This window comes from Coregonus lavaretus, assembly GCF_964263955.1.
Source record: "Coregonus lavaretus genome assembly, chromosome: 3".
NCBI classification, from domain to species: Eukaryota; Metazoa; Chordata; class Actinopteri; order Salmoniformes; family Salmonidae; genus Coregonus; species Coregonus lavaretus.
Window position 1 is genome coordinate 75,794,242 of NC_139990.1, and position 11,427 is coordinate 75,805,668.

The window sequence follows — 11,427 nt, forward strand, 5'->3', positions numbered from 1 at the left end:
GCAGTGCCACAGGCTGATCGACTCCATGCCACGCCGCATAGATGCAGCGATTCATGCAAAAGGGACCCCAACCAAGTACTGACTGCATGTACAAGAACATACTTTTCAGAAGGCCGACATGTCTGTATTAAATTTCCTTTTTTCACTGGTCTTATGTCATATTCAAATTTTCAGAGATACTGAATTTGGGGTTTTCATGAGCTGTAAGCATCAAGATTAAAACAAATACAGGCTTGAACTATTTCACTTTTTGTGTAAATAATCCACGATATGAGTTTCACTTTGTTATTTGAATTATTGAAATTACTTAACTTTTCCACAATATTCTAATTTATTGAGCTGCACCTGTATTATGACAACATTTTGGGACGTGTTTGTTCGTTTTGGACTTGGGTACGTTATTTATTTGGTTTTTCGGGCACATTCTTTTCTTGAGGCAAGCCGAAGTCGGTAGCCGAAGTCTACGCCCCTTCGTCGGTGAACAGTAGGGATTCTTCAGTAAAGTCTTTGCTGTCATTCAACGAGAGACAACTCATTTTCATGCAAATTTTTTCATTGAGAAATGCACCAAACATCTTACTTAGATGTAAAATTGTGCGACTTAGATCTCCTCGGCAAAAACTTCAAAATTAATGACAGATTTCTTGAGTTAGATTAATTCTGACTATTTTCAGGAAATGTACACTGCTCAAAAAAATAAAGGGAACTCTTAAACAACACATCCTAGATCTGAATGAATGAAATAATCTTATTAAATACTTTTTTCTTTACATAGTTGAATGTGCTGACAACAAAATCAAACAAAAATTATCAATGGAAATCAAATTTATCAACCCATGGAGGTCTGGATTTGGAGTCACACTCAAAATTAAAGTGGGAAACCACACTACAGGCTGATCCAACGTTGATGTAATGTCCTTAAAACAAGTAAAAATTAGGCTCAGTAGTGTGTGTGTGGCCTCCACGTGCCTGTATGACCTCCCTACAACGCCTGGGCATGCTCCTGATGAGGTGGCGGATGGTCTCCTGAGGGATCTCCTCCCAGACCTGGACTAAAGCATCCGCCAACTCCTGGACAGTCTGTGGTGCAACGTGGCGTTGGTGGATGGAGCGAGACATGATGTCCCAGATGTGCTCAATTGGATTCAGGTCTGGGGAACGGCGGGCCAGTCCATAGCATCAATGCCTTCCTCTTGCAGGAACTGCTGACACACTCCAGCCACATGAGGTCTAGCATTGTCTTGCATTAGGAGGAACCCAGGGCCAACCGCACCAGCATATGGTCTCACAAGGGGTCTGAGGATCTCATCTCGGTACCTAATGGCAGTCAGGCTACCTCTGGCGAGCACATGGAGGGCTGTGCGGCCCCCCCAAAGAAATGCCACCCCACACCATGACTGACCTCCCGAGTGGCGCAGTGGTCTAAGGCACTACATCGCAGTGCTAGCTGTGCCACTAGAGATCCTGGTTCGAATCCAGGCTCTGTCGTAGCCGGCCGTGTCCGGGAGACCCATGGGGCGGTGCACAATTGGTCCAGGGTATGGGAGGGAATGGCCGGCAGGGATGTAGAGCATGGCGTTTGCAACGCCAGGGTTGTGGGTTCGATTCCCACGGGGAGCCAGTATGAAAAAAATAATAATGTATGCACTCACTAACTGTAAGTCGCTCTGGATAAGAGCGTCTGCTAAATGACTAAAATGTAAATGACCCACCGCCAAACCGGTCATGCTGGAGGATGTTGCAGGCAGCAGAACGTTCTCCACAGCGTCTCCAGACTCTGTCACATGTGCTCAGTGTGAACCTGCTTTCATCTGTGAAGAGCACAGGGTGCCAGTGGCGAATTTGCCAATCTTGGTGTTCTCTGGCAAATGCCAAACATCCTGCACGGTGTTGGGCTGTAAGCACAACCCCCACCTGTGGACGTCGGGCCCTCATACCACCCTCATGGAGTCTGTTTCTGACACGTTTGAGCACACATGAGCAGACACACCTGCTGGAGGTCATTTTGCAGGGCTCTGGCAGTGCTCCTCCTGGCACAAAGGTGGAGGTAGCGGTCCTGCTGCTGGGTTGTTGCCCTCCTACAGCCTCCTCCACGTCTCCTGATTACTGGCCTGTCTCCTGGTAGCGCCTCCATGCTCTGGACACTACGCTGACAGACACAGCAAACCTTCTTGCCACAGCTCGCATTGATGTGCCATCCTGGATGAGCTGCACTACCTGAGCCACTTGTGTGGGTTGTAGACTCCGTCTCATGCTACCACTAGAGTGAAAGCACCGCCAGCATTCAAAAGTGACCAAAACATCAGCCAGGAAGCATAGGAACTGAGAAGTGGTCACCACCTGCAGAACCACTCCTTTATTGGAGGTGTCTTGCTAATTGCCTATAATTTCCACCTGTTGTCTATTCCATTTGCACAACAGCATGTGAAATTTATGGTCAATCAGTGTTGCTTCCTAAGTGGACAGTTTGATTTCACAGAAGTGTGATTGACTTGGAGTTACATTGTGTTGTTTAAGTGTTCCCTTTATATTTTTGAGCAGTGTATAATGACTACAGTGTCTCAAAATGGATAAACAGTACTATTGCCGCTTCTTTATCATTTTTCAAGCTAAGGTCTTTTAAAGGTAGAATGCTTAGCACACTCATTCGGTTCGCCGACTTCGGCTAGCCGCCAGCCGAACTGAAGCATGCTGACACCTTTAGAACAGTGTTATAGCCAGGGGTTGGAACCAGTGCAGGGAACAGAACCAAAAACCGGAAAATAAAATTTTTGAAAGAACAGAAACGGAACCGGGTTCGAAAGTGATCCATACTGTTCTGGAACAGAACCGTTAATTTAAAAACATGGGAACCAGGCATTTTTTGGTAGTTCCACAAAGAAAATCTAAGCAAAGCCCTCAATCAGTCACTCAGAAACGTATTCCAGTGTCTGCTTGCAAGCTGAAAATCTTTGCCTGTGTGTGTTTGTTTAGCCCAAGCATAGGCTACTGTACTGACGTTACAAGCGTGATTCAGAAGATACGGAGAGAGATTTTTTATTAGCTAGAGAAGAATGGATTAACCTTTTCCAATGGTAGTTAAGGATACTATAGGCCTAGTTATCACGTTTGGTGTCAGATTTATTAACTACAAAAAGATAAGACATGTTTTTAACTCTGGTGCCGCTCTACACACACACAAGCTTGTTAGCTATCTAGCTCAAGCTTGTTAGCAAGATAGGTCAAACGACATTCAAAGTTCCTCTATAGAAGCCGCTCCTCCTAGGTATAATTCTGTGGACCTAATTCAGATAATGCATGTCATAAGATGCCCAGCGCTTCAAGCCTCCTCAACCCTCAATCGCGCTCTCCCCACCCCGCAAAATTTCAGTCGCAGTAATTTAATAAGCTAAATGTAAAAAACAGTTGATTTAACAGGTTAAAAAAGGAACAGAAAAGAACTATATAAACCAGTACTTTTTTTGGGGTTCGAACAAGTTCAGAACTTTGTTGCTGGTCGGAACAGTGGAACGAAGAAAAAAAAAATGTATTCTGTTCAGTACTAAACAATTGGAAAATAATTTTAGTTCCAACCCCTTGTTAGAACTGAATATGAATGTGTTTGATTCAGGATGTTATTTTCCATTCAGCAGTGATTCATCTGAGAATGTTGGAGTGTGTGTGTGGTAATGTACAGTACCAGTCAAAAGTTTGGACACACCTACTCATTCAAGGGTTTTCCTTTATTTTTTACTATTTTCTACATTGTAGAATGATAGTTAAGATATCAAAACTATGAAATAACACATAAGGAATCATGTAGTAACCAAAAAAGTGTTAAACGAATCTAAATATATTGTATATTTGAGATTCTTCAAATAGCCACCCTTTGCCTTGATGACAGCTTTGCACACTCTTGGCATTCTCTCCACACGCTTCATGAGGTAGTCACCTGGAATGCATTTCAATTAACAGGTGTGCCTTCTTAAAAGTGAATTTGTGGAATTTCTTTCCTTCTTAATGCATTTGAGGCAATCAGTTGTGTTGTGACAAGGTAGGGGGGTATACAGAAGATTGTCAAAAGTCCGTATTATGGCAAGAACAGCTCAAATAAGCAAAGAGAAACGACAGTCCATCATCACTTTAAGACATGAAGGTCAGTCAACACGGACAACTTCAAGAACTTTGAAAGTTTCTTCAAGTGCAGTCGCAAAAAAACATCAAGCGCTATGATGAAACTGGCTCTCATGAGGACCGCCACAGGAATGGAAGACCCAGAGTTACCTCTGCTGCAGAGGATAAGTTCATTAGAGTTACCAGCCTCAGAAATTGCAGCCCAAATAAATGCTTCAGAGTTCAAGTCACAGACACATCAACATGAACTGTTCAGAGGGGACTGTGTGAATCAGGCCTTCATGGTCGAATTGCTGCAAAGAAACCACTACTAAAGGACACCAATAAGAATAATAGATCTGCTTGGGCCAAGAAACACAAGCAATGGACATTAGACTGGTGGAAATGTGTCCTTTGATCTGGAATCCAAATTGGAGATTTTTGTTTCCAACCGCCGTGGTGTGGGGGTGCTTTGCTGGTGACACTGTCAGTGATTTATTTAGAATTCAAGGCACACTTAACCAGCATGGCTACCACAGCATTCTGCAGCGATACGCCATTCCATCTGGTTTGGGCTTAGTGGGACTATCATTTGTTTTTCAACAGGACAATGACCCAACACACCTCCAGGCTGTGTAAGAGCTATTTTTACCAAGAAGGAGAGTGATGGAGTGCTGCATCAGATGACCTGGCCTCCACAATCCCCCGACCTCAACCCAATTGAGATGGTTTGGGATGAGTCGGACAGCAGAGTGAAGGAAAAGCAGCCAACAAGTGCTCAGCATATGTGGGAACTCCTTCAAGACTGTTGGAAAAGCATTCCAGGTGAAGCTGGTTGAGAGAATGCCAAGAGTGTGCAAATATGTTATCAATGCAAAGGGTGGCTATTTGAAGAATCTCAAATATATTTTGATCTGTTTAAAAAAAAATTGGTTACTACATGATTCCATTTGTGTTATTTCATAGTTTTGATGTCTTCACTATTATTCTACAACGTAGAAAATAGTAAAAATAAAGAAAAACCCTTGAATGAGTAGGTGTGTCCAAACTTTTGACTGGTACTGTACCTCCGTGGTACTGCGATGGGACCCGGGAGGGACGGCCACTTCGGGCATGCTTGATCCGCCTGCCATCTTTCCACTCAATAGCTAGAGGAGAGAGCAGGGCACAATGTTTCAGAGACACACTTAACCTCAATGGCTAGCCGACACCATTCAATCATTCTATGAATCAACTGTCTATTAATAACTAGAAGAAATACACTTGATCATTAGCAACAGTCAATGAGATGTGTGAGGCCAAACTATCACATCAGCATCTGAGACTTCTATACACACATTAAAGTAACCTAAATAGAGGACCCTTCTCGAGCAGCATCACTAGAAGATGTACATTGCGCTTTTCAAAATGGACAATTGCATTCCATTTCTTAACATTACATTACCTTTTTGTGGCACTGGCTTCCTCATGCTCCAGTAATACTGACTAAGTTCAAGACACAATAGTCCACTCTCTAAAGAAGGGAAATGAGAAGGGAAAACAACATTGAAGTAAACACAAAACCATTTGATACTTCACTCTTCATGTTAGGTCAGAATTTAGGTCCAATTTGGATCTTTCTTGTACATTGTGTTCAAGAAGCCAGTCTGCTGTAGCCTATACTAGTTCTAGCCCGGTTAGCCTTTTAAGGGTGATTCCAGCATTATGGACATTACATTTGCACGCAAAATCAAAACTTGAATTTCTAACAGATTTGACAAACAAAATAGAAATTAAAGTTTTGATGTGTTTGTCTATAGTACCCCTTAGGGGAAGTGTATACCCCAAAAATAACTGACTTCTAAATATTGGCATGTTGGAGAAATAAAGCAAAAATTACCGTTATGGATGTTACAGAGTCTCTTTTGACCAATGGGTATGTTAACTGTGTAGATACTCCTCTAAGAAAGCCAATGTTCCAAACCGCATGTCTCTATCATAATCCATTAAAAGGTTATTGGAGTTTTTACTCTTGTAGCATTGCCAAGATTAGGGTGACTAAATCAATGGAGGCCAGAGAAGAAATGTGGTAAAAAATCTGGAAAAGAGCATTGCGTCAGCTAGGCTGGATGCTGTGCGAGAACTAAGGCAAACTGACAGGCTCACTGTTGAACTTATCTTTCTTCTCAAATCCGGATATAGAGGTAAGATTGATATCAATTTTGAGACATGACATGTATACTGAACAAAAATATAAATGCAACAGGTAAATTGTTGGTCCCATGTTTCATGAGCTGAATAAAAGATCCCAGAAATTATCCATACGCACAAAAAGCTTATTTCTCTCAAATTTTGCGCACAAGTTTTACGTCGCTGTTAGTGAGCATTTCTCCTTTGCTAAAATAATCCATCCACCTGACAGGTGTGGCATATCAAGAAGCTGATTAAACAGCATGATCATTACACAGGGGCACCTTGTGCTGGGGACAATAAAAGGCCATTCTAAAATGTGCAGTTTTGTCACACAACACAATGCCACAGATGTCTCAAGTTGATGGAGAGCTGTTGCCAGATAATTGAATGTTAATTTCTCTACCATCAGCTGCCTCCAAACTCATTTTAGAGAATTTGGCAGTACGTCCAACCGGCCTCACAATTGCAGACCACGTGTAACCACGCTAGCCCAGGACCTCCACATATGGCTTCTTCACCTGCGGGATTGTCTGAAACCAGCCACCCGGACAGCTGGTGAAACTGTCTGCACAACCAAATAATTTCTGCACAAACTGTCAGAAACCGTCTCAAGAAAGCTCATCTGCGTGCTCGTCGTCCTCACCAGGGTCTTGACCTGACTGCAGTTCGGCGTCGTAACCGACTTCAGTGGACAAATGCTCACCTTCGATGGCCACTGGCACGCTGAAGAAGTGTGCTCTTTACGGATGAATCCCGGCTTCAACTGTTCCCGGGCAGTATGGCGTTGTGTGGGCGAGCGGTTTGCTGATGTCAACGTTGTGAACAGAATGCCCCAAGGTGGAGGTGGGGTTATGGTATGGGAAGGCATAAGCTACAAAAATATAAACGCAACAAGCAACCATTTCAAAGATTTTACTGAGTTACAGTTAAATCAGTCAATTTAAATAAATTCATTAGGCCCTAATTATGAATTTCACATGACTGTGAATACAGATATGCATCTGTTGGTCACAGATAACTTTAAAAAAGGTAGGGGTGTGGGTCAGAACCTGTCAGTATCTGGTGTGCAGCGCGACACATCGCCTTCGCATAGAGTTGATCAAGCTGTTGATTGTGGCCTGTGGAATGTTGTCCCACTCCTCTTCAATGGCTGTGCGAAGTTGCTGGATATTGGCGGGAACTGGAACACACTGTCGTACACGTTGCAAAGCACCCCAAACATGCTCAATGGATGACATGTCTGGTGAGCATGCAGGCCATGGAAGAACTGGGACATTTTCAGCTTCCAGGGATTGTGTACAGATCCTTGCGACATGGGCCGTGCATTATGCTGAAACATGAGATGATGGTGGCGGATGAATGGCACGACAATGGCCCTCACGATCTCAACACAGTGTCTCTGTGCATTCAAATTGCCATCGATAAAATGCAATTGTGTTTGTTGTCCGTAGCTTATGCCTGCCCATACCATAACCCCTAAGCTACCATGGGGCACTCTGTTCACAACATTGACATCAGCAAACCGCTCGCCCACACGACGCAATACACATGGCCTGCGGTTGAGGCCGGTTGGACGTACTGCGAGCTTCTTGATATGCTACACCTGCCAGGTGGATGGATTATCTTGACAAAGGAGAAATGCTAACTAACAGGGATGTAAACAAATTTGTGCATAACATTTTAGAGAAATACGCTTTTTGTGCATATGGAAAATGTCTGGGATCTTTTATTTCAGCTCATGAAACATTGGATCAACACTTTACATATATTATATATATTATTATTATTATATTATTTATTATTATTATTATTATTACATATTTTTGTTCAGTATAAATAAATAAATACAATTTTGCAGTGGTGGCCATGATTTAGCAGCAGTGTTGCGTCGCTGCTGAATGCATATAGGGGAAACACTGACAGTATGAAAATCTGGATACCGCCAACCTTAAGCCATGTCCACGCCCACTACACCCCCCCCCCCCCCCCCCGTGAACCCTTTCTAAAAAGCCATGAAATACTATTGACTGAAATATCCTTGAGACTTGGCCTCCTGTAATGGTCAAAATTCATACAATTTCCTACATAAAAGTTTCAAAAAGCCTGAACTCCAACATATAGACCTTCAGGATAATTATGGACGTGGTTTAATTTGGAAACGACTAACTTTATTTGTGGATGATCAAATTGACTTTCCCACAGACTCGCTCTTAACGCTCCCCCTTCTGTCTGCCAGGCAGGGGGTCAGCGTTGGAAGCAGACGACAGGGTACAACAAAGAGGTGGCCCAGATCTCAGTCACCCACCCAAACACACTCAACTACCAGTTGGCTACAACACACAGGTCATTAGGTCAGACGAACAAACAAACAAGTTGCTGAAATCATATTGGTCCTCAAAGTAGACTAGATTTGTTTAGCATCAACACACATCAGTCACAGCTACTCACAAATCCCTTGATTTTAAAATGCATGCACCCAGGACATTGAAATTAATAGCAGATAAAGGCTAATTGACTAATTAAAGCATATTTACCAAATAGCCACGCTAAACACACCAACCATTTAAAGATACACTACCAGTCAAAAGTTTGGACAAACCTACTGATTCAAGGGTTTTTCTTAATTTTTACATTGTAGAATAATAGTGTAGACATCAAAACTATGAAATAACACATATGGAATTATGTAGTAACCAAAAAAGTGTCAAACAAATCCAAATATATTTTATATTTGAGAATCTTCAAAGTAGCCACCCTTTGCCTTGATGACAGCTTTGCACACTCTTGGCATTCTCACAACCAGCTTCATGAGGTAGTCACCTGGAATGCATTTCAATTAACAGGCCTTCTTCAAAGTTAACTTGTGGAATTTCTTTACTTCTTAATGCGTTTGAGCCAATCAGTTGTGTTGTGACAAGGTAGGGGGGGTATACAGAAGATAGCCCTATTTGGCAAAAGACCAAGTCCATATTATGGCAAGAACAGCTCAAATAAGCAAAGAGAAACGACAGTCCATCATTACTTTAAGACATGAAGGTCAGTCAATACGGAAAATTGAGAACTTTTAACGTTTCTTCAAGTGCGGTCGCAAAAACCATCAAGCGCTATGATGAAACAGGCTCTCATGAGGACCGCCACAGGAATGGAAGACCCAGAGTTACCTGTGCTGCAGAGGATAAGTTAATTAGAGAGTTACCAGCCTCAGAAATTGCAGCCCAAATAAATGCTTCAGAGTTCAAGTCACAGACACATCTCAACATCAACTGTTCGGAGGGGACTGTGTGAATCAGGCCTTCATGGTCTAATTGCTGCAAAGGACACCAATAAGAAGAAGAGACCTGCTTGGACCAAGAAACACGAGCAATGGACATCCGACCAGTCTGGTGTCCAAATTTGAGATTTTTGGTTCCAACCGCCGTGTCTTTGTGAGACACGGTGTGGGTGAACGGAGGATCTCTGCATGTGTAGTTCAGACCGTAAAGCATGGAGGAGGTGGTGTTATGGTGTGGGGGTGCTTTGCTGCTGACACGGTCAGTGATTTATTTAGAATTCGAGGCACACTTAACCAGCATGGCTCCCACAGCATTCTGCAGCGATACGCCAACCCATCTGGTTTGGGCTTAGTGGGACTATCATTTGTTTTTCAACAGGACAATGACCCAACACACCTCCAGGCTGTGTAAGGGCTATTTTACCAAGAAGGAGAGTGATGGAGTGCTGCATCAGATCCCCCGACCTCAACCCAATTGAGATGGTTTGGGAAGAGTCGGACCGCAGAGTGAAGGAAAAGCAGCCAACAAGTGCTAAGCATGTGTGGGAACTCCTTCAAAACTGTTGGAAAAGCATTCCAGGTGAAGCTTGTTGAGAGAATGCCAAGAGTGTGCAAAGCTGTCATCAATGCAAAGGGTGGCTATTTGAAGAATCTCTAATATATTTTGATTTGGTTAAAACTTGTTTGGTTACTACATTATTCCATATGTGTTATTGCATAGTGTTGATGCCTTCACTATTATTCTACAATGTAGAAAATAGTAAAAATAAAAAATAAAACCTTGAATGAGTAGGTGTGTCCAAACTTTTGACTGGTACTGTTTATCAACAACAAAGTAACCTTGCAGCTTTCTTCTCCTAACTGGTTTAGAATAACAGATTGCTGATTATTTATACACACCAGGAGCAGTTCATCAGTAACAGTATCAAGTTAGCAAACTAGCTAGCTACATCATTTCAGCAGGCAATCAAATAGACTTCTAAATTAAGCTAGCCATAAGCTCAGTTGCTGTAAATGTGCATGCTAGCTACCAAAAGCTAAGTTTACATTGGGCTGACAAGCGGCCATAAATAACGGTTTCAAATATGCAATACTCACTATAGCAATGGAGAATGAGACACCAAAAATGAATCATAATATGCAATAAAAAACCTTAAAATATCATAGTCTTCAAACCTGTCTTCAGTTGGTTCTCGCAATAGAAGTGCGCCTTTTTCCTTGCATCAAGGGGATGTCGTCCAAATTTTAGCGACCAGCTCCCTCCTTTTCCTTCCCAGAAAAAAATGACAGCGGCATTAACTACTAGCTCGGACAGACCAGCTCGCTGCTATTACCACTATTATTTATAATGGCCCACGTCCATGCTGTACTGGCTATAAGGGAAAATAACTACCATCATTAGCCCGTTTAATATGACTAAAATGCCGCTTTTTAAGTTAGCCTAGCTAGCATAAGATATCAAGGGTTCCTATTCAAAACACAAAGCCAACACATGGGACTCCCCTCAGGGCAAAAGCCAAGCAATTAATCACAGTAGCTAGATATTCAGCCAGCAAATATGTGTATTTAAGAGTGAGGATATGAAGAGGTACCTACCTCCAAGCTAATAACATTGGCATGCTCGAACAACAGCTAACGTTAGCTAGCTCCGTCAACACAGCATGCTAAACTCAGCTAACGGGCAGACTTTATGTTAGCTGGCTATCTATCTATCTATCGTTGGACTGAATATAAATACATCAACAAATGCTAGCTAAATTACGGGCAAAATGTAGGGCTTGAATGTGTGCTTGTTAAAAAGAGGATAGCGTGTAAACAATATATTGGAGTCTGTTTACCTTGCTTTGTAATGTTTGTGTATTTTCTGATGTGGATTAGCTAGTGGCTGTCCA

At 42.5% G+C, this 11,427-nt stretch overlaps 1 protein-coding gene across 2 annotated transcripts in view; it reads right to left on the bottom strand.

The window, feature by feature from the left end:
* LOC311116586 (polycomb protein SCMH1-like) overlaps positions 1–11,427 on the bottom strand; it is a 49,926-nt gene extending 38,499 nt beyond the window's left edge. Inside the window, exons 1-4 of one of the 2 annotated variants that reach the window (XM_084157432.1) lie at positions 11,374–11,427; positions 10,712–10,804; positions 5,537–5,605; positions 5,160–5,240 (exon numbers count right to left, since the gene is read on the bottom strand). In XM_084157432.1, coding sequence (XP_084013558.1) covers positions 5,160–5,240; positions 5,537–5,561 — 106 coding nt within the window. In that variant the 5' untranslated portion in view covers positions 5,562–5,605; positions 10,712–10,804; positions 11,374–11,427. Of the gene's footprint in view, positions 1–5,159; positions 5,241–5,536; positions 5,606–10,687; positions 10,805–11,131; positions 11,232–11,373 lie in introns of those variants that run through there. The other variant, XM_084157431.1, reaches the window with a different exon arrangement.